The sequence below is a fragment of the Lithobates pipiens genome, unplaced genomic scaffold (assembly GCF_037356315.1).
Source record: "Lithobates pipiens isolate NorthernLeopardFrog02 unplaced genomic scaffold, aLitPip1_a1.2 Scaffold_3, whole genome shotgun sequence".
Classification (NCBI taxonomy): Eukaryota; Metazoa; Chordata; class Amphibia; order Anura; family Ranidae; genus Lithobates; species Lithobates pipiens.
Window position 1 is genome coordinate 54,393,875 of NW_027507790.1, and position 21,747 is coordinate 54,415,621.

General features: G+C 42.1%; 1 protein-coding gene and 1 non-coding gene across 3 annotated transcripts; both read left to right on the forward strand.

The window, feature by feature from the left end:
• Nucleotides 1-95: 95 nt before the first annotated feature.
• On the forward strand, nucleotides 96-18,691 carry RANBP1 (RAN binding protein 1). Of its 2 annotated transcripts, none has more exons than XM_077461715.1 (6): nucleotides 96-258; nucleotides 8,752-8,888; nucleotides 11,232-11,389; nucleotides 12,577-12,705; nucleotides 15,959-16,024; nucleotides 18,116-18,691. In XM_077461715.1, exons 1-6 carry the CDS (start codon nucleotides 244-246, stop codon nucleotides 18,244-18,246), a joined length of 636 nt encoding a protein of 211 aa, XP_077317841.1. In that variant the 5' UTR covers nucleotides 96-243; the 3' UTR covers nucleotides 18,247-18,691. The 2 variants fall into 2 exon arrangements, with proteins under 2 accessions (XP_077317841.1, XP_077317842.1); XM_077461716.1 differs by having other exon boundaries at nucleotides 18,119-18,691.
• LOC143941524 (small nucleolar RNA SNORA77) lies at nucleotides 16,053-16,183 on the forward strand. Its single transcript, XR_013264214.1, has one exon. It is a non-coding gene; the product is annotated as a small nucleolar RNA SNORA77 (small nucleolar RNA).
• Nucleotides 18,692-21,747: the final 3,056 nt, after the last annotated feature.

Sequence of the window (21,747 nt, forward strand, 5' to 3'; positions counted from 1 at the left end):
AGAGACAGACCTTTACTGAACTACAGAACGGAGTAAACGAGAGGGCGGATGTGATGTCATTCTGCGGCACCAATGAAGCTTATGGGGGGTAGCGGCTCTGACGGCATGACGTTACGCAGGATATAGTACGTACAATATTTGCGGCAAGTGGGAGGGAGGAAAAACAGCGCGAATTCGCGGACCGAGCTCTACAACTGAGAAATCCGGAGCATTGCCGCGTAATCTGCCTCCATCCTCCGCCTGATGGCCGACACTAAGGTATACATCCCTAAACGTCCTTCTCTCCAGCCCTCTGCTCCTTCACAGCTCGGTATGGACAGGTAACGGGTTGAGGATGCGGCGCCGGCGGCGAGTGTGGGGCGGGGGCCTGAGATGTAGGGTTGTTCCTGTGGCGTGAGCCGCCGGCATAGCTCTGGCCTGCCGTCTTGTTCCTGGGCCGAAAGCGCCAGGAGAGGGGCGAGCAATGTGCGACCACCTCATGTAAACCGCCCCCATTTTTTTTTTTTTGGTATGGGCCAGTGTGCAGCGACCCTGTGTAAGCTTATATGCTTTCCGGGATAAACCATGCAGGGAATATGGGGGGAGTTTTGCTGTTCAGTCCCATGCGAGGCTGACGCTTGGGGTGTGATAGGTGCCCATGTTCTTGGAGCCTTCCCATTCTGGGGCAGTGGTAGCGCGTGTTCCCTGACTTATCTGATTCCCTGATTGGATGATGGCTCCCCTAATCATTAGGACTCCACGGGTTTCTACTATTTGTGCAGAGTTCATAGTTAATGTAGAAACCTAATGTATGGCCTTCTGTTTAGTGACTGCAGTACTCCAAACAGGCCTGGTGTACCTCCTTGTTAGAGATGGAAACTTTAGGGGATGTACCAAACAGAATATTGGGATGATTGGCTACAATGACCCATTAAAAGAAGAATCTTCTATAGATGTACGATCTGGGAGGGGATTACTAAAGCTCTTTTGTTCAACCAGCGGGCTGAATGGGAAAAGGTGATTTCTGCATCCAGACCAATGATGGGGCGTCGGGGGATCCTCCTGCTGGGCCATTTTCTGACCATGTGGACTCCCACCCATTAGAATGCATGGATCAGTATTGCAATGATTGATTGAATTGCCTGCTTTCCAGCAAGAGGACTACATCCAGATTCAAATTTGGACACTTTTGAATTGGCTTTATTTTGATACATGTATACCCAGCTTCTAAATATGAATCAGTTGATCAACCAGCTTCTGTTTTCATTTAGACCCCTTTCACACTGAGGTGCTTTGCAGTCGCTACTGCACAAAAAATAGTGCATGTAAAGCACTGCTCCTGTGTCTCCAGTGTGAAAGCCCGAGTGCTTTCACACTGGGGCGGTGTGCACGTGGGATGTTAAAAAAAAAAAAACATGCAAGCATCATCTTTGGAGCATGGTTATAGTACTGGTTTTAACCCTTTCTTGGCCACTAACAGGAGGTAAAAGCGGCCGAATAGCACTGCGAAATTGACGTTAAAGCGCCGCTAAAATAGCGTCACTTTACCGCCGATCCCGCCCCAGTTTCAAAGGTGCCTTATACTTGCCTCGGCTCCAATGCTGCGACATCCCTGAGCTCCCCCACCTGGCTGCTAGCATCTTTAGGCTTCCAGGTCTCGATCTTCCAATCGTGCAGGAATTCAGTCAGATGTGGCATTGCTGAGTTTGTACAGTAGTAACGTGGAAGAGGCCAGTGTTAATTTTGACATCAAATCTAGTTTGTCATAGTAATTTGACTAAAATACCCTTGTAGTTTTAGTATATTAGTCACCTGAATTGTTTTAGTCGACTAAGTGCCAGTTCACTAGTACAATGGCAGACCCTGCATGTAATTTGTGCTGTGCAGATCACATGCCATGTCTGTGCGATGCAATTTCAGCCATACAAACTGGCTGAAATTGCATCACATTTGCACTAAAATGGTGCCGGGCCTTTTTTTTTTTCCGCACTGGAATCTGTTTGCATGGGTGTTCACGCTTATGTAATCAGATTCCTGAACCGATCTGGGGGTGTCATTAACTTTATATTGACACCCCTAGCGGTTTGCAGATTTTGTTGTGAACCACTGCGATTCAGGAACTGGCACTGAATCTCAGGGTTTCCCGCATTGCAACTAGTGTGAATCAAGACCGAAATCTCCTCCTGCCCAAGGAGAAACTAAAATCTGATGGGTTTAGTTAAAGAGGGATTCCACCAAAAAAATAAATAAAAGACAGCAGCTATAAATACTACAGCTGCTGACTTTTAATAAATGGACACTCACCTGTCCCGGGTTCCAGCGATGCCGATCGCTCGGCTCTCGGCTGCTGTCATCACCAATCTAGGTGAGGGAATCAGGAAGTAAAGCAAATCGGCTTCAGTTCCCGGTTCCCTACTGCGCATGCGGGAGTCGCGCAGCGCAATAGGAATTGTCCGTGCTGTCACTGGGACCCGTGTGTGTCCCAGCAGACAGTGGGACAGGAAATGACAGACTCCTACGGGAGTCTATGCTCGGGAGTGGGTGTAAATACCTGTCTTTGACAGGTATCTCCACCCCCCTCCCCCTGTAAGGTGCCAATTGTGACACCGGAGGGGGAGAGGGTTCCGATCAGCGGAAGTTCCACTTTAGGGTGGAACCCCGCTTTAAGTTATGATGCCTTATTTAAAGTGGTTGTATACCCACATTTTTAACTTTTACCTACAGGAAAGCCTATAATAAGGCTTACCTGTAGGTAAAAAAATATCTCCTAAACCTGTACGGTTTAGGAGATATTCCCCTTGGTATGCGCCGCTGACTGCAGCGGCGCATGCGCACAAGGGGTTTCTCGCCGTCAAAATCCAGCAGCAGCCGAGCGGCCGGACTGAAATATGCCGCGCGCATGCGCGGGAGTGACGATATCGCGGCTCCGGCCACTCACAGCGCCGGAGCCGCGATATCCGGAAGAAACGCCGAGGGAGCATGTCAGCTCCCTCGGCGTGGATCGGGCCAGATGTCGGGGCCTCGTTCTAAGGTAAGTATTTCATAATGGGCTAGTATGCGGTGCATACTAGCTCATTATGCCTTTTGCTTTGCAGGTTTAAAAAAAAAAAAAAAAATGTGCGGGTTTACTACCGCTTTAAGCATTTCTTTATAATTTCCAAACTTGTATACTTCTGGAGTAAAAATCTAACATTGATGGGGAAGTAAATGGGAGTGCACAGGGCAGAGACTTTGTTTGGAGAGGCTGTTTTACACAGCACTTAGCACTGTTACCTTGCTGGGAGGGGAAACGGGGCATTGTTCCTGAAGTCGCAGACAGAGGGAGCCTGGGTCTGCCAGACAATGCAGCTTGTCAGGGGGCTGGGGCTTTAACAGACAGGCAGAGGCAAGCAAACATTCATATAGGTAAATGTTCCATTTTCATTAGTTGATGAAAATTTTAATAGATTTTCATTTAGTTTGTCATTGAAAATGTGCAGCTGATGAAAACTATGGCATAAATATTTTCATCAACAAAATTGGCACTGGAAGAGACAAGGCATGTCTCTTCTGCATTAACGTGGTTGTAAACCCTAAAATTCAAAAGGGGAGGGGGGGGAAATGCATGACAAAGGCATAATGAACTAGTATGCATAGCATACTAGCGCATTATGAATTACCTGAGATCAAAGCCCCCACAGTGGTCCTTGTTCATAACTGCGGGGGCCGACATCGCTCCCGGAGGGGTTACGTCCAGGTATTGTGGCTCCATCGGTGTGATTGGCAAGAGCTGCAATGATGTCACATGCGCGCGGGACGTGCCGGTAACGGCACAGTATAACTGAAGCAACGGCATGTACATGCAGGTTTAAGAGATCCAGTGTAGCTACAGGTAAGCCTAATTATAGCCTTTCCTGTTGTAAAGGGTTTGCAACCACTTTAAAATTCCTACCTGTTCATCCATTTTTTAACTTTGGCCTAAAGTTCCACTTTAAGCCTGGCTATACATTGTACACTGTCCATTTAGATTTACCAGACCATATAATATGAGGTCAAATTTAAACACTTTGAATTTGTATGCACTCTGGCAGGCCCTTGCACTGCATAGTTGAAGGTATATCTAAAGGAAATTGAATTAGAAAATTTTGTATAATGTATGGTCAGCTTAAGAATTGAAATAGAAGCTGGTTGCAATGCACAGGTGCTCCAGATTCTGCCTGCTTCATTCTTTGTAAATTCCCCTCGTACATATTGGATGTTTGATGCAAGGAGTTTTCAAGTAACCTGACAGTTTATTAATGGCAACAGCGTGCACAGCATTTTACAAAAGAATTAAAGCTAGTTTGCTTACAATGCAGGAACAGGGTTTGGAGGGCCCTGCTCATGAGACCTCTCAACCTAAGAGGGGAGAAGCTATACAAAAGGTAATAACTGATGGAGAAGATTAAAAGGTCAGAGGTGGGATAAGCTTCCCTGAAGAGATGTTTTTTTTTCTTCTTCAAGGATTACCCAAAGGTGGACAGAGTGGGAGATAGCCAGACAGAATGGGGTAGGGAGTTCCAGGGGTAAAAAGTCCTGGAGGTGAGCATGGGATAATAAGGTGAAAACAATCTGGAGAGCAGGAGGTCTTAAAATGAATAGGATGGTTTGGGTAATATTTTGAGACAAGGTTGGTGATGTAGCATGGGGCAGAGTTATGGATGGCTGTGTATAGTAGTTGGGGGGGGGGGTTTAGATTTTTTTTATTTTTTCCATGGTGTGTAGATGAAATCTGCCCTTAAGATGGCCACAGCTAGAAATGCTAGTGGGTGTTTTTTCAAAAGTGATTTTTCAGAAAATAAAGTGTGGAGAGATGGGGGAGATAAAAAAAAAAATTGGTGTTTGTGGTGTTCAGATGCAATGTAGTTCTCTTTACACCCAAGACCGGATCTGTATCTGTCTAGCCGCTTATTGCGCACTGAAGATAACTAATGGGCATCATTTTGTTCAGCAAAGGACCATTTACTGTGGTAGGTCTGAATTTTTCCCATGTTTTAATTTGTGGACTATTGTAGAGGAAGCAAAGATGTGAACTCGTGAAAATAGAAGCCAACGGTAAAAAGTACTGCTTCTGGTGTGGAGTTCGCTATTAAGCATATATTGTAGGAACATGTTGGGCTCTTTTTTTTTTTTTTATTTTTTTTTATTACTCCTGTTAATGCAGTTCACTTAAGTGAGGCCATCCACTTGTTTAGCAATGTTTGAGCTTCTTGATTATCTTGGCATGGACCCTGGATGGATTTATTTGAATGGCACATCCTTTAAAAGGCAGTTTGTAACTTTAATGCACATTCTCTGAGCTAAAATTAATTTGGCATTTCTTTTAAGAATGCATATGGAACTTGTCATTAAGACAGCTGTTCTTAATACTGTACTTTTTCTTTTAATAATAATGTCTTTTAAAAGGCCCCATTCTTTAATGTTCTGCTAAACTTATTCAAATGCTTAGAAAAAAAGTTTTGCTGAATTTCACTGCTATTGTTTGTGGCTGACTGACTGGGTGCTGGTTCAGCACAATTCTATTTTTTTTTTTTTTTTCATTCTTGAACATGAATGGGATATGTGAGCTTGGATGTTCTAATCTACTGCTTTGCAGGCCTCAAAAGGCAAAATGTTTCTTTGGAGTTGCACTATTTTTAAAACCTATTCCCCATGTTCTGGTTCCTAGTAGGAATGCTTAGAACTAGTTTTAATCTCTGCATCACCAACGAAGAGGTGTGTGTTGTGTGTTTTTTTTTTTTTTTTTTTTTTGTTCACCTTTTTGTAACATGTTACTGTAGCACCAGCCCCTAATCCCCTGTTTTTACAGCCAGCAGGGGCTCCTCTCCCCCATTCACTGTCACAAATGTAAAAAAAACGCAGCCATGTGGGGCTTTGTTCAGCCGCTTCATCCAGTGTTCTGTTAATGGGAAAACTACAAGTACCGACTACCTTTGCGGTTGTTGCCTTTTAGATCTCATTGAATTACAAGGGTGCTGTTGAGCGCTGTGGCAGTTAATTTACCTTTCCTGTAAGTGTGTAACTGCTTGCCCGTAGAAGCAGACTGCTTACCTGAACAGTCTACAAAAGCCTTGCACCCTCAATCTGCTGATCGTGGGTGCAATGCTTTGCAGGCTTGTAGTTTTTTGTTTCCCCCTTAGACCCCTTTCACACCGCACCTTGCGTTGGCGGTAAAACGCCGCTATTTCGGCCGCTAGCGGGGTGCTTTTACCCCCGCTAGCGGCCGCGAAAGGGTTAAAACCGCCGGCAATACAGCGCTGCCCCATTGATTTCAATGGGCAGCAGCGGTGGAGGAGCGGTAAACACACCGCTCCAAAGAAGCTGCTGGCAGGACTTTTTTCTGACGTCCTGCCAGCGCACCGCTGTAGTGTGAAAGCCCTCGGGGCTTTCACACTACACACAATGGTGCAGCTTCTTTAGGGCGTTTTGCAGGCGCTATTTCTAACACTATAGCGCCTGCAAAACGCCCTGGTGTGAAAGGGGTCTTACCTGCAAAAAAAGATGTGCATTTTTCTTTTTTTCAAAGGTGAACTTATCCTTTTATCCATTCGTTTCTTCTTGAAGTGCAATGGTTAAAAGATTTATTACAGGCACGATATGATTAAAACACTTACACCTGGGTGGCCAAGAGACTTCTCCGTGTGCCCTAGACATATAGCATCACTCATTACTGTACCTCTGCCACTCAGGAGAAGCTTCATATTTTTTCAATAGTCTTCTCTGGCCAAGACAAAGACAGATGACATCCTGATCTCAGTCTCAGACAATTTGAAAAAATGGCTTGTGGGGGATAGAAGGCTTCGGAGTGGCAAAAAAGGGCAAGTTGCTCGACCACCCATGTCTGAAGAATGCTATTGTTACTGTATGTAGCTTTGACCACAGTGCATTATGGCTTCTCTGACAGCCACATGAAGACACCTGGTTAATTTGTTAGAGCCAAGTTGGTCCTAAGTAAGTAGTTTAGTCTCCTGACATTCTAAACTGTTTAAAAAAAGAAAAGCAGCCTGCAGGCTAATGTCTTCATAATGTGCTACCACCAGCACATTATGAAACTTGCTTGTAAAACAAAGCCCCCCAGCTTCCACCTTCACTCCCTGGTTTGTGTTCTCGGACCGTTATGACGTCGCTCCCACGCATTTGTACGAGAGTCATGATGGCAGCACAGCGCTCAAAATTGACAGCACACTCAGTGTGCCAGCTGCGGTGACATTACCAGCTTCTGAAATTGTGAAATATCTCCTTTTTTCAACGGTGCAAATTTAGGAGCTATTTACTGTACTTACAAGTAAGCCTTATTATAGGCTTATCTATAGGTACAAAAGAAAAGCTACGCTTACTACCACTTTAAACATTAGCTAGCAAGCATAGACTCCATATTTCTATTTGAAGAGATTTTTTTTTATTTTTTTTTCTGGCCAAAACTTGGCACACTCCTGGTGTAAAAACACCACTTGAACGTAAAGCAAGTAAGGATATGCACACTCCACATGACAGCATTTTTTCCTTAACCACTTACCACCCAAGGATGTCATAGCGTCCTGGACTTTCAGCGGGAATGATGCCTGTAGCTATAGGCATTCAGATATCCTTTGCAGCCAGCGATTCTGTGCACCATAAGAACAATGCTTGATCGTTCTTGGAGGGGACATCCCCTCCGCTGCCATCTGGTGCTTCTCTGGGCTCTCTTGTGCCATCGTTGACCCGGAGAAAGAATTGCCTGTGCCCGCCCAGATTTCATGCTTTCCAGCCTGGAGGAGAGATGTGGGGTCTTATTGACCCCACATCCCTCCATAAAGAGGACCTGTCACAAATGATTCCTATTACAAGGGATGTTTATATTCCTTGGAATAAGTGATCAAAAAAAGTTTGTAAAAATAAAATGGTAAATTTTTTTTTTTAAAAGGCCCTGGTAGATCACTATCAGAAGTGAACGTACACGTTGGTCCCGCCCACATATGTAAATGCCATTCAAACACATGAGGTATCACCACGTGCGTTAGAGCTTGAGGAACAATCTAGCACTAGACCTCTGTAACTCTAAACGTGTAACCTGTAAAAAAGAAAAAAATGTAAGTGTCGCCTATGGAGATTAAGTACTGAAGTTTAGCGTCATTCCATGTGCGCAATTTTAAAGCGTGACATGTTGGGTATCGATTTACTCGGCGTAACATAATCTTTCACATTATATTAAAAATAAATTGGGCTCACTTCAGTTTTTTTTTTTTTTTTTTTAAATCGTGAAAGTTTTTTTTTTTCTTCCCCAAAAAACAGGTTGGAAAAATTATTGTGCAAATTACCATGCAAGATAAAAAGTTGCATTGACTGCCATTTTAATCTCTAGGGTGTCTGCTAAAAAAAGTTTGGTGGTTCTAAGTATTTTCCTAGCAAAAAACTTTTTTACATGTAGGAGATGAGTGCCAGCATAAGCCAGTCACCAATTCTGAGCTTTGAAGTGTCACACCTGGATTTATATAAATAGACTTTCTAAAAGTTCATGCTTGCATTGGAACGTGTGAAAAAGGGAAGGCAATCTACAATTTTACAAAAGGTTATTTATTTGGCTCCATTTGATTTGAGATGTTCTAGGAGTGGTCGGGGAAGTTTTATTCTATTGCAAAGCTACTTTAGATCAGCAGAGGGAGGACTTTATGGATGTAGCTAAAGGTGTATAATTTGTTTTAACCGCTTATTAGCACTGTGAGACAGGATTGACAAATATCCCAGTGTGTTTAAAATGTGTGCATTCTCTTTTAGGATACACAGGAGGAGCATGAACCCTCTGTAGAGAACCCAGATGAGGCCAATCACGATCCTCATTTTGAACCTATTGTTTCATTGCCTGAGCAGGAAATTAAAACGCTAGAAGAAGATGAAGCAGAAGTGTTTAAGATGTAAGGTTTTTTTAGTTGTGTATATCTTTTTTTTTTTTTTTTTTTTTTTATGTTGTTTGATGGACAAGTGTCAAAATATTTGGGCAGCCTGGATTATCTATAACTGTTTGCTGATCGCATAACCTGCATTTTACGGCAGCAGAGTGGCTCTGGGTAAAGGGCACTCTGCTATAATTTGTCACAGCGAGTGCTGGCCAATGGATGTCCGCCGGCACCCGCTGATCACCAAGTAGAATGGCAGAACAGAGCTCTGCCATCAGCGGGGATGTGATTGACATTGTTTCCAGCACATCCCTTAGTAAAAGCACCACATAGTAAACACAAAAAAATCCTAAACCATAGTAAAAAATAACCATATTTTTAGCAATGTCACTATTTTTAGTATCGGATTGTCCGCAGTAATATCCGTCCCGCTATAAGTCACTGATCGCTAGAGGTCGACCGATATGGGTTTTTCTCTGGCCGATGCCGATATTTAGAAATCATGGCGGCCGATAGCCGATATATGATGCCGTTTTTTTTTTGGGCCGATATGTTAGGCCGATTTTATTTTATTTATTTCTTTTTAATACCCCTTGATCTAACACACCTTTCCCACTGGGGCGTTTAAGGCGCTTTTGGGCTAAAAATAGTGCCTGCAAAATGGCTCCCCCTACAGTCTGTGTGAAAGACAGTGCTTTCACACTGAGGCGATGTGCTGGCAGGATCTTAAAAAAAAAAAAAGTCCTGCAAGCAGCACGTTTGGAGTGGTGTAATACCGCTCCTCCACCACTCCTGCCCATTGATATGAATGGGCACCACTGCCGAAGCGCATGCAATGCGATTTGGCAGCGGTGCTTCATGGGCGCATTTAACCTCTTCCTTGGCCGCTAGCTGGGTTATATGTGCCCCACTAGCAGCCAAATAGCACCGCTGAAATGATGGTAAAGAGCCGCTAAAACGTGCATTTTACCATCAACGCCTGCCCGCTCCAGTGTGAAAGCAGCCTTCATAAGTGATACAGAAAATTTCTTACACTTAAACATTTATTAAACAAAACAAACTTCCAATCAGTTTACTTGTATGTATGATTTAGATAAAAAAAAAAAAACCTAATAAATAAAAACAGGTAGTCAAAACTTTTGGACAAAAAAAAAATGGGCTAACTTTACTGTTTTTTTAATTTTATTTTTATTTTTTAAATGGTGTATTTTTTTTTTTCCAAAAAAATGCATTTGAAAGACCTCTGTGCAAATGCCGTGTGACATAAAATATTGCAACAACCGCTATTTTATTCCCTAGGATCTCTGCTAAAAAAATGTATATAATTTTTGGGGGGTCTAAGTGATTTTCTGGCAGAAAATACAGGATTTTTACTTGTAAGCAACAAGTGTCAGAAAAGATTTAGTCTTTAAATGGTTAAACTGAGAACTTCTACACACTGAGATGATTTCATTCAAGTGTAAACATTGTATCATTTTGTTCTTTTCTTGGCAGCCTGCCCAGAGAGGAGGAAAGGGTTGCTATGACGACTCAGTCAACTTGCACTGACTTCTTTACAGAAGTCATTTCAAAGTCCCACTGTAGTTCTAAATCGGCTTTTTATCAGCACAATCGGCCCATGCCGATTATTTGAAAAACGGCAAATATCGGCCGATATATCGGTCGACCTCTACTGATCGCCACCATTACTAGTATAAAAAAAAATCCAGTATATATCCCATAGTTTAGAGACGCTAAAACTTTTGCGCAAACTAATCAATATACACTTATTGGATTTTTTTTCACTCCAAAAATTTGTAGCCGAACACATACTAGCCTAAATTTTATGAAGAATTTTTTTTTTATTGTGCAAAATATAAAATGCCAGTGGTTATCAACTACCACCAAAAAAACTGGGTAAAAACGAGAAATTTTAATTTCGGGTACAGCGTTGCATGACCACACAATTGACAAAGTAACGCCTTGCCATGAAGGGGGATAAATCTTTCGGAGGTCAAGCGCATAAAGAATCTAAACAGTTCAGATTCTTATCCCCATACAGAGACCCTAAGACCCCGGTTCACACAGGGTGTGACTTGTCGTGTGATTTCGAAATGACAAGTCGCACCTCACTTGTGCCTATGGAATCATTCAAATCGGTGTGACTCCCAACTTGCACCGATTTGAAAAGGGGTTCCTGCATTATTTTTGGTAATTTCGACTTGAATCAACATCTGTGCATGAACAGACGTTGGCAAACCTGAAATTAAAATGCACTGACCGCTGGCTTCTAATGTATATCCTTGTAAAGACTGTTTTCGAGTGCTTTTGTGGCATTCCCTTACTTTAATTTCTTAAGTCTTTTGTGTATGTTTTGAACAGGAGAGCAAAGCTTTTCAGATTTGCTTCTGAAAATGACCCACCTGAGTGGAAAGAACGGGGCACTGGTGATGTAAAACTTCTCAGACACAAGGAGAAGGGAACTATCCGTCTTTTGATGAGAAGAGATAAGACTCTAAAAATTTGTGCAAATCATTACAGTAAGTAGCTTCTATACTGTACCTAAGTTGTCCATGTAAGGACTGGGAGAGGTTGTAAAAGATTTTTTTGTTAACCCAGGGTATGAGGTTTTTCTACCTGCAGGCAGAGAAATGCACAGTAGAAGTATGAGATTGCTGGGGAAAAAAACATTCCTATGTGCTTGCTTTTTTTTAAATTTCTAGTTTTGTGGTAAATTCTGAGCCAGTTTGACATGATGATGCTAACCTAGTACAAAGATTTATACAGCGTGGCGTCATGCAGATTTCACTAACCTGTTCATAGAAGCTTTAATTTCTCTATTTTAAATATCTGATTTCTTTAGCAAATTTTAGTTTGTGTACCTGTTTAAATTAGAGGAAACATTTGGGAGATGTTGATTTTATAAATTAAATGTTACAGGTTTAAAGGCTTGCAGAAGGGGGGTTTTTCCCAAATGAGTACCGTTCATATCTGTGCAACTTAAAGTCGTTCCTGTGCTACTTTTGTGTGACTTGTGAAGAGTGCCAGCAATGAAAAATAAAGTGTGGGTCCCCCGCCATTCATACCAGGCCCCACACCAAAATGGGGAAAAAACACAGCAGCAGGCCCCCACAACCACCAGCCAAGGTTGTAGGGAAGACCAATGACGCTTTTTGTTTTTAATTTGGGCATGGGGTTTCTGTTAAAATCCATACCAGACCCAAAGGTTTACTTTCAGCTGTCAGTGGGGGAAAGCCGCTGACAGCTGATGAGTCATTGGTTGTTTACGACATGTCGACATGGTAAAATCATAGTTGCACAAATTTTAAGCGTTTCAATGGCTATTTTGTGTTGCCATACTTGTGTTGTGTGAGTCTACGCTAACCTTCCTTTTCTTTATTTTATTAAAAAATAAATTTTCTCCCTCTCCCCTCCTGTTGGGGTATGGAAGGTTTTGTAAGAATTCAATGACCCTTTATTCTCAGTAAGGGTTATAATTGCTGAATGCACATAAGCAGTGCTATGTGCCTCTTCTTCTTTTCTTTTTTTTTTTTTTATAGTAAAAAAGAGGGGGGAAAAAAAGCATTCTGCGTTTGACATGCCTTTTCCTCACACCTGGTGATAAAAAAATAAATAAAATGGCTATATTAAAATTTTGATTGGGAAGTTGTCATGGGTATTTGTCTTGAACCAATGCAATGCCTAACGATTGCTTTTGTCTTTACAGTTACACCTGCGATGGAGTTAAAGCCCAATGCAGGAAGTGACAGAGCCTGGGTCTGGAATACATATGCAGATTATGCGGACGAGGCACCGAAGCCTGAGCTGCTTGCTATTCGATTTTTAAATGCAGAAAGTGAGTATTTTGATCAAGCTCAATGTGTAACTGTCACTTTGGCTTATTTTGTTTATTTCAGGTACTTGTATAGCGCTGTCTATTTATGCAGTGCTTTACATATACAATGTACATTCACATCAGTCCCTACCCTCAAGGAGCTTGCGTACTAAGGTCCCTAACTCACATTCATACGTATACTAGGGGCCAATTTAGACAGGATCCGATTAACCTATAAGCATGTCTTTTTTTTATTTTTTATTTTTTTTAAGTGTGGGAGGAAACTTGAGTACCTGGCAGAAACCCATGCAGGCACAGGGAAAGCATGCAAACTCCAGGCAGATGTCGGGATTCATACCAGCGACCCTTTTTGCTGCTAGGGGAAAACTTTATAGCCACTACACCACTGTGCTGCCTCATTATGAGCATGGTTTTAGGACTTTTGGGTATAAATCTATCAGTGGTGTTTGACAATACTGCCCAGCTTAAACTGATACGACTGAAAAGCTGGGATTGCAGTTTGCTTATTTCTATGAGCCTTCTGCCAAAGAAAGTATTGACGTTGTAGCTTAAAAAAAAAAAAAAAAAAAAAAATCGTCCTTCTTTAAACACTTAAGGACTGGAAGGATTTACCCCCTTAATGACCAGACCATTTTTTTGCGATACAGTACTGCTTCCCCTTAACTGACAATTGCGTGGTTGTCAGAGCAGTGGATGTGTCTTGTTACTAGGCAGAACAGGGAAATGCCTTGTTTATAGGCATCTCCCTGTTCTGCCTCTCCTAGCTGCAATCGTGAGCTGCTGAACATTGAGTTCGCAGAGCATGCTCCCGCGGTGAGTGACCACTAGGCAGAAAATTCAAAGGGTCATACAGGTACGCCCTTTTGCCTGCCAGTGCCATTCTGCGATGGTCAGCAAGTGCTTAAGCTGTGTTTGTAACATGTAAGCAGCAAATGTTTTCAGCCCCTTTCACACGTTTGTCAGTTTTTCAGCCACCTGGCATTGATATATAGATAATTTTCTGCTGTAAATGGTTGCTCACCTGTTTACATCAGCCATTCTTTTTTATTAAACTGATCAAGGCTCTTTTCCTGATCTGCCGAAAAACAGATGTAAACTGACAAATGGTTAAGTGTTTTTTGCTTTTGCATCCAAATTGGTATAACGCCTGTTTTAGATTTTGTTAAATGTCCCCATTCACATAGAACTTAAGAAATGCGGTGTGAATAGGGACACAGAACAAACATGGTGTTTTTCATATTTGACTGCAAAAGAGGAAATGCAAACTGTAAATGGGTTTTTATTTTATTTTTTCTCTACAAACAAGTGGTGAGCAATAAAAGCAGTCTAGAGCTCCACCTGGTGCTTGAATAAAAGACAGCATCATACATATATCAGTCAGATTTACCTGACTATAAACTGCATTGGATTTAAAAATTTCCCTGGCCTAGCAAAGATGTCTGCGCACTCATGACTACGCTGAGTAGTTTGTGGGTCCTGGTAATAACTAAGCGCTAACACTTTCACAAAATGCGTCTACCTCTCTGTCCCTTGCTCTACTTGTCATTTTGAAGCTTCAATAAAAATTTTTGGGGAATTGCAGCCTTCCAGAATCATTTCCTTTTTTATAGTTTGTGGGTCCTGTTGGGGTCCAAATTTGTTAGAACCCAAAACTAATAGATATATCTACAAAATTACTTTGTTCCTTATTTAATCCTTTTGCTGTCACTGACATACCTTATACATTGTGAGCAGCAGGAAGGTTTACATGCACTCCCAGGCTGCTGTTCAAACTGGCTGATAGGTGGAAGTGACCTGGCAACTGTATAGCCATCAGTTCACTTCCATGGACTGGTAGAGAGGGGCTGGGAACCTGATGGTGGTTGTTGCTGGATCGATGGAGAGTGGCAAACATTTGTTCCCTCATCTCCCTAGTTAGACACGCATTATGATAAATGAATGTTGTGCCCAAGCACTTAAAGTGATTTCTAAAGAGCTTTGTTGTAAAATAAAAATCCCTTACCTCCACTGTGCAGCTCGCTTTGTACAGAGTGGGTCCGATCCTTGACTTCTGGGGTTCCCCTGGCAACTTCTCCCCACATCAGATAACCCCTAGGAGAAGTTCTTTCCCAAGAGGGTTACCTTGCATGCGCACTCCCAAGTCCAGCATTTGTCCATGGGTGGGGGCAATGGCCGCGCTGCTCTGTCTATCCAATCAAGAGCTGGGACCCCGTGGAGAGAGAGACAGCGCGTCGCCGGGTACATTAAGGTGAAAAACCGCGAGATTTCACAATCCCTTTAAAGGTCTGCACATTTGAATGGAAACACGTTGGGACCGCCTCCGTACAAGAACAGTGATTGCCATATTTACATATTACCCGGCAGACCAGGAGGAAGCAATCATTCTAGGGCCATTATTCTGAACTAACCCTAACCCCCTCCATATCCTTTGCAGACAAACTGCCATTTTGGCCTCTGTGTGAACTGCACCGATACCGGAGTATCCTAGCACAATATCCGCTTCTATATTTTAACCCCAAAAATTTGGGTGATGTATTGCATTTGTGTGCCAGCATTAACTTAAAGTAGTTGTATACCCTAATTTGTCTCTGCGGTGCATACTAGCTCATTATGCCTTTGCCTTGCAGGCACATAGAGCTTTCTTTTAATGGTATTTAATCACAGCTGGGTTTTTGTTTTCTAAAACGTGCATTTCTTGATTGCTTACTAGGGAAATTTAATGTTATAAGCAACCATTTTTGATGAATGAAATGGATTCATCGTGTTTTACTGCTGTGGTTAGCTTTGATTGGCCACAGCTAATCGTGTGGTACAGATGGGCTGTCATTGGCACTGTCTGTACCATGTGATTGCTGTGACTAATCACAAAAATGGGGTGTGGTTCCTGTACAAATCGCATGTGGTTTACTGCACTGCTCCTGTGTTAACCCAGGCTTGTCAGCCTGGGTTTGCACAGGAGCAGGGAGGGCAGCTGATGCATTTTGGACAGGAATAGCACTACATTCCTGTTCAAATCAAGTGCGATCTTGAGTCTATTAATTTTGTATGGGCTCAAATTGCACCGCAAAGGTATCAGAGTATGTGACCAAAAGTATCGGTACTCGCCTGTAAACAGTATTGGTGCATCCCTCAATTTTTAGTATTTGGTTCTCCTTGCATTTCTCCTGCATTTATTTACATTTTGGTGTTCAAGTCTGTTTTTGATTTTTGGCTTCAATATAAATAGTTTCTTAATGTCTTGCTTTTTATTTAGATGCCCAGAAGTTCAAGGCAAAATTTGATGAATGCAGAAATGAAGCCAAGGGCAAACAAACAAAAGGTAAATTAAACCCGCTACTTTTCTTACTGCAGACTCACTCTGTGCCTAACTGCAAACCTCCAGTAATGGCGCTTTTTCAGTCTGCTATAGAAAAACCAAGATTGTATCTATACTGCTTTCTGTTTTAGGAAAGTTTTTCTATGATCTTGGGATACTATTGTTTTAAAATGTCAAACTTTTTTTTTTTTTTTTTGGCAATACTACATAAAGTAGTTTTCTTTGTTAAAATAAACTATCAGTGTTAAAGCACTGCTTGCTTTAGATTTTTGAACACCTCTCCTCTCCTCTAAAGCAGGAGTCTCCAAACTATGGCCCTTCCGTTGTTCAGGAACTATAATTTACATCCTGTGTCAGTTTTACAATGCCTCATGGAACATGTAGTTCCGAAACAGCTGGAGGGCCTTAGTTTGGAGATCCCTTATCCTAAAAGATAGGTGTGTGTGTTACCCAGTTTTCAGACTGTGAAACCATTTACTAGGAACTAGTCTTGTCTTTGGACATAATAGAGCAGATTAAAAACCTAAAGTATGATGAGCGGGTGGTGGCTTTTTTTTTATTTTTTATTTTTTCCCCTAATGGCTTGTTTCCAACTGTAGTCCCTAGTGAGAGAATTGCATGATTACTATGAGCCATAGAATGTATTGAGTAAAGGTGTGGCCTCTTGAGGCTCATTCTCACTGGCTTGCACAGGAAAACTTAGTTTTTGTATGTAGGCAGTGGGATGAGTTGCCTTGCATTTTCACAATGCAGCTGTTTACATTTTTATTTAGGAATTTTGGGGCTTTCTCCTTTCTATTCATCACTTTTGGTCTAGCGTTGGTATAGCCAGCCTCGATGGCAAATTGTGAGGTGTGGGAAGAAAGAGGGGCAGAAAAAAACACTACTTCTACATGTCTGTTTTTACAGACTGGCGCACTCTAGGTTTCACGGCTCCAGAGCAACAAATGTAAAGGTATATTTAGGTGACTGCTATCCACTTCTGGGGACAGTTTTAAACCGCAGATTTATTCCACATAGTAAATTCCAGATAGGCAATGGTGTACATAACCGCTGTATTCACCTGGCACCTACATGGCAACATTCACATCTGCATGTGGTGATTTTGATTGCAGTAGGCGTTTGGCCAAAATTGTCACGACTGTATGCTCATATCCATATTAAAGTTTAAAAAAAAAAAAAAAAACCTTGAAGGTTATAACAGGTGGCACTAGTCCACTTGTCACAGCTACACTGGGATGTTTCCTTTCAATAAGTAATCACACTACCATTCCAATGATGACTGTAAAAATCTAATATTAAAGTAATTATTATTTTTTTTATTTTCCAAAGAAAACTGTAAACAGGACAAATAGGGTGGGTCTCCTAAAAGGGGCACAGACAGCAATAAAAATGGACCGGTGTTCTAATCCCTCTCCACTCTATCCAAAGCTAAAAGGGGAATTGCAAAGTGAATTGCTCTGGCTCAAATTTAAAACCTGCTGAGGTTTTCCCCTTCAACTAATTAATAATGTACATTAGCTGACAACCTGAACTTGCCATTGTTTTAGTAGGTTCTCTGGCTTCACCCATAAATTCTCTGGGGCACCCTGTTCTCTCCTTGCTATGGGTTGCGGCTTGGGTTCCAGGCCCCAAGCTAATGGGTAGTCTTCAACTAACTTTTTTCCTACTTTAATTGTATACATATTAAGAGCCAATCTTTAGCCAGCATCAGTGATGTGCATTATTTTGTGTCCACTCAAGAACTGAGTAAAGTGTTTTTTTTTTTTTTTTTTTTGTTTGTCTTTTTCTTTGTGACTGAAAAGGTATTATCTTAATGACATGCCTGTTGGACATAGTTGAAAGGCTGTGTGCTATATTAGGACTGCTTCATACTGCCCTCCATTTTCCTATAAACTTCAAATTTGTCTTGCAGTGTTGATGCGCTTTCAGAAAGCACACCAACTCCTGCAGCAAACTGCAGGGCATTCAAGTTTATGGGAAAGCACCACAAAAGAGGTGCTTTGCCCAAAGCGCAGCAGGGTAGTGTGAAGCCTCTTAATCAGTGTATAAAGCTTTCTTCACATATCACTTAGTAACCTGATTTGTTTTCAGCAGACTCGACCAAAAATGATAGCACTGATAAAGTTGCTGAAAAACTAGAAGAACTATCTGTAAAAGAGGACAAGGTGAAAGACCAAGAGGAGGAGGTCAAGCAAGAAAAAACAGAAGAAGAGAAGCAATAATTCCTCTAGAGCCTTGTACTTTTATTTTTACAAGGGACTTTGTAACTAAGAAAAAAGAACTGAGTTCAAACATTCAGGTTGTTTTTTCTAAGCTTTTGCCCTTCAGAAGGTTTCTTGAGAAACAAAAATCCATTCCCCAGTCATGCAAATGTACTGTGTTCACTTTCTTTTTCCATAGTGGAAACACTTATTTATAGTCATCCAAAGTAACAAACCAGTTTGAAAAAAATGTAATAAAGTGTGGACTGGAATCTATAATGGTTACACAAAATTAACGCATCTCGGCCAGGGAAATGTATGGGTGTTGCCTTTAATGATGAAGGGTATAATAGGCTTGAGCATCACATTTCAGTTGGCGTGAATGGGATATATTTTTTTTCTTTTGTTGTGACCCAGGTAGGATGATGCTGTTTAATGAAATAAATTTGAGCTGAGAATTAACACATCTGTTGTGTTTAATAGCAATTTTTTCTGTTTTTGTATTTTTTTTCCACCTAATTATGGTTGGTTTAAATCCTGTAGTTCAAGAAAAATTGCTACAGAAGAGTAAAGAATTTCCATGCTCTTTTGCTATAGTGTCATGCCATACAGCAGTCTGTCTTGTCCATTGAGGAACATACAAAGTCTTTAACCTTCATATTATGTCGCTGCCTGCAAGGAGATTGGATGCTGACAGCTGTAGGCCAGCCGTCTCCTACTACCAACATGCCTTCGGGTTTTGTTTTTTATAAGTGGCCTAGGAGAATAGATGTGTTTTTCTGCAACTCTGGCACCTTGTACTTTTAAGAGTCTTCTCTACTGGCTTTGTCTAGTCTTTCAGATTGTAGTGTTCTAGCAGATGTCCTTTGTCTGGCTTTTTGAGTGCTATATCTGGGCATTGGGTTTTGTGAGGGGCCCTTTCCAAACTGTTCTGGTAAAAATTGGCTATGGCGTGCTTTCCAGGTCCTTAATCACTTGATTAGTGAGCATGCTTATCAGGGAAAGCATCAAAAGCTACCTTTGTGTTCCTGTCTAACACTATGGAACTGAGCACTGAAATGCCATGAGTCAAGCGCTGTGTTCTTTCCCACCATACAGCATCAAAGCATCTTCCCAATGCTGCTTCTGATTGAAAAGTGCCTTGTGGAATTTTCATTTGTACCTGCTACCCAACTACAGGGACTTTGGGGGCGTCCATCTGACACTCACCTGCTGTGAGCTGTTGGGTTTCGTAAGTACCTAAAACCCTATTTTTGTCTTGCCACCACATCTTCTCAACATGTCTGATTTCTAGATACAGGGGGCAGTTCTGTGCTGACTGCACAAGTAACACTTCTCTCCCACCCCCTTTCCACATTCTCATTCTGCTAATGGACCTGGATTTGCTTGCACTGTCTATTGACTGTGCCAATTTCTGCCGCCTGGGATCCTGTTGGCCACTGCTACCAGAGTCTTATCTGTCAGGTTTTTTTTTTTTTTGTCTGACATGAGCTTTCTTATGAGCTGTGTGCGAATGGAAAAATATATAGATGCACACCCCCTCCACCTACCTTTTTGAAAAATGTTCCCTACACATGTATTAAAAAAAAGCAGGATAGCATAAACTCTCAACTGTGCTTCCCCAAAATGAATATTACCTATAGCTGGGAGGTATAATGTAAGGGTAGTAAGATGAAGGGGATTAATGTGCAGAATAGGACCCCTTTCGCACTGAGGCATTTTTCAGGTACCACTGGAGCGATGCCCTGGAAGGACGTTAAAAAAAAGTCCTGCAAGCTCCGTCTTTGGGGCGGTGAAGGAGCAGTGTATGCACACCGCTCCTGCCAATTGAAATGAATGGGCACCGCTGCCAAAGCGCTTTGGCAGATGCATTATTCAGCCACTAGCGGGGGTTAAAAGCGGCCTGCTAGCAGCCGAATATCGCCGCTAAAATGGCAGTAAAGCACAGCTAAAACTAGTGTCGTTTTACCGTCAGTGCCCGCCGCAGTGTGAAAGCAGTCTAAAGGGAGTCCAGAAATAGAATGGATATATTGTACATCTCTCAAAAAAGTGTTCTCATTCATACAACAAACCTGAATTTTATTTATTTTTTTTCCCAAATTTTAGTTCTTAGCAGGATAATTGGTACTCTGGGCAGCTACGGAAAGATGTCAATGTGGAGATATTAACTTAAAGCGGAGTTCCACCCTAAAGTGGAACTTCCAATCATCGGAACCCCCCCCCCCCCCCGGTGCCACAGTTGGCACCTTTCAGGGGGGAGGGGGGTGCAGATACCTGTCTAAGACAGGTATTTGCACCCACTTCCGGGCATAGACTCCCACGGGAGTCTATGCCTCTCCCTGTCCCGCTGCGCTGTCTGCTGGGACACACGGTTCCCAGAGATGGCGCGCAGCATTCTCATTGCGCTGCGCGACTTGCGCATGCGCAGTAGGGAACCGAAGCCACAACGCTTCACTTCCTTATTCCCTCACTGAGAATGGCGGCGGCAGGAGCCAAGCGATTGATCCGCCTCGGCTGCCGACATCGCTGGACTCCAGGAAAGCTAAGTGTCCATTTATTAAAAGTCAGCAGCTGCAGATTTGTAGCTGCTGGTTTTTAATAATTTTTTTTTCCAGGTGGACTCTTTAAGTCTTGAGCTTTAACCTATTTTGTTATGACAGACCGCTTTGAACATCTAGGTAGTTGATGAAATAAGCAAGGACAGGCAGGGTTAATTATGGCACACACAACTCTCCTTCCCCCAAACCTTACATAGCAAGGGGGGACTTTACAATTTTTCAGAAAAGATCATTTAAAGTTATGCTATGGGAACATGTAAGAAAGTATCCTAATTTGGCATGCAAAGTGGAAAATAACGCTTTACCCTTCAGTTTTGACAAATGGCTTGGTCAACACAGATTAGCAGAACTATACAAAGCTGGGTTTAGGTGTAATTTCTCAAATTCCTGTGGCAGAATATTCACAAAGGTTCACTGCTCCCAAACCCAGAGCCCCATATTGGATCACAAAGCTCAACTTGGTGTGTGTGGTTTATTTTATTTTTTCCCCCAAAGCTTTAGCATTTTATAGGTTTTGTTATAGGTTCCCCTAAACCAGCGGTTCTCAACCACCTGCAACAGGTCATGTTTTGGGAGCTTTCCTTGGGTAAAATCAATATTTAAAACAGCTGTGCAAAGTAAAGGAACACCTGAAAACATGGCCTGTTGTGGGTACTTGAGGACCGAGGTTGAGAATCGCTGCTCTAAACTACCAGTTTGTGGACCTGCCCTTTTGACTAACTTCTTGACCTTTGGGTGTTTAACAATGTGTAGGCCCCAGTATGGGTTGTATTGTAGCATCTTGATTGTGTGGTACTTAGATGACATCCTGTTGAGGGAACAGTTGGCACAAGCTGTCAGACAACTCTCAAAATTGCCCTGATATTACAGCAGTTTGGGTGGATTCTGAACCTTCAGATTTCAGAAATAGCTGGTAAAACTGACTCCTCATTTTGAAGTATCTGAGTTTAGTTCTGGACACAAC

Coding starts and splice junctions, on each gene's coding strand:
- RANBP1 (XM_077461715.1), top strand. Junction 12,706..15,958: donor TCGATTTTTAAATGCAGAAA/GTGAGTATTTTG, acceptor CTTTTTATTTAG/ATGCCCAGAAGTTCAAGGCA. Junction 16,025..18,115: donor CAAGGGCAAACAAACAAAAG/GTAAATTAAACC, acceptor ATTTGTTTTCAG/CAGACTCGACCAAAAATGAT.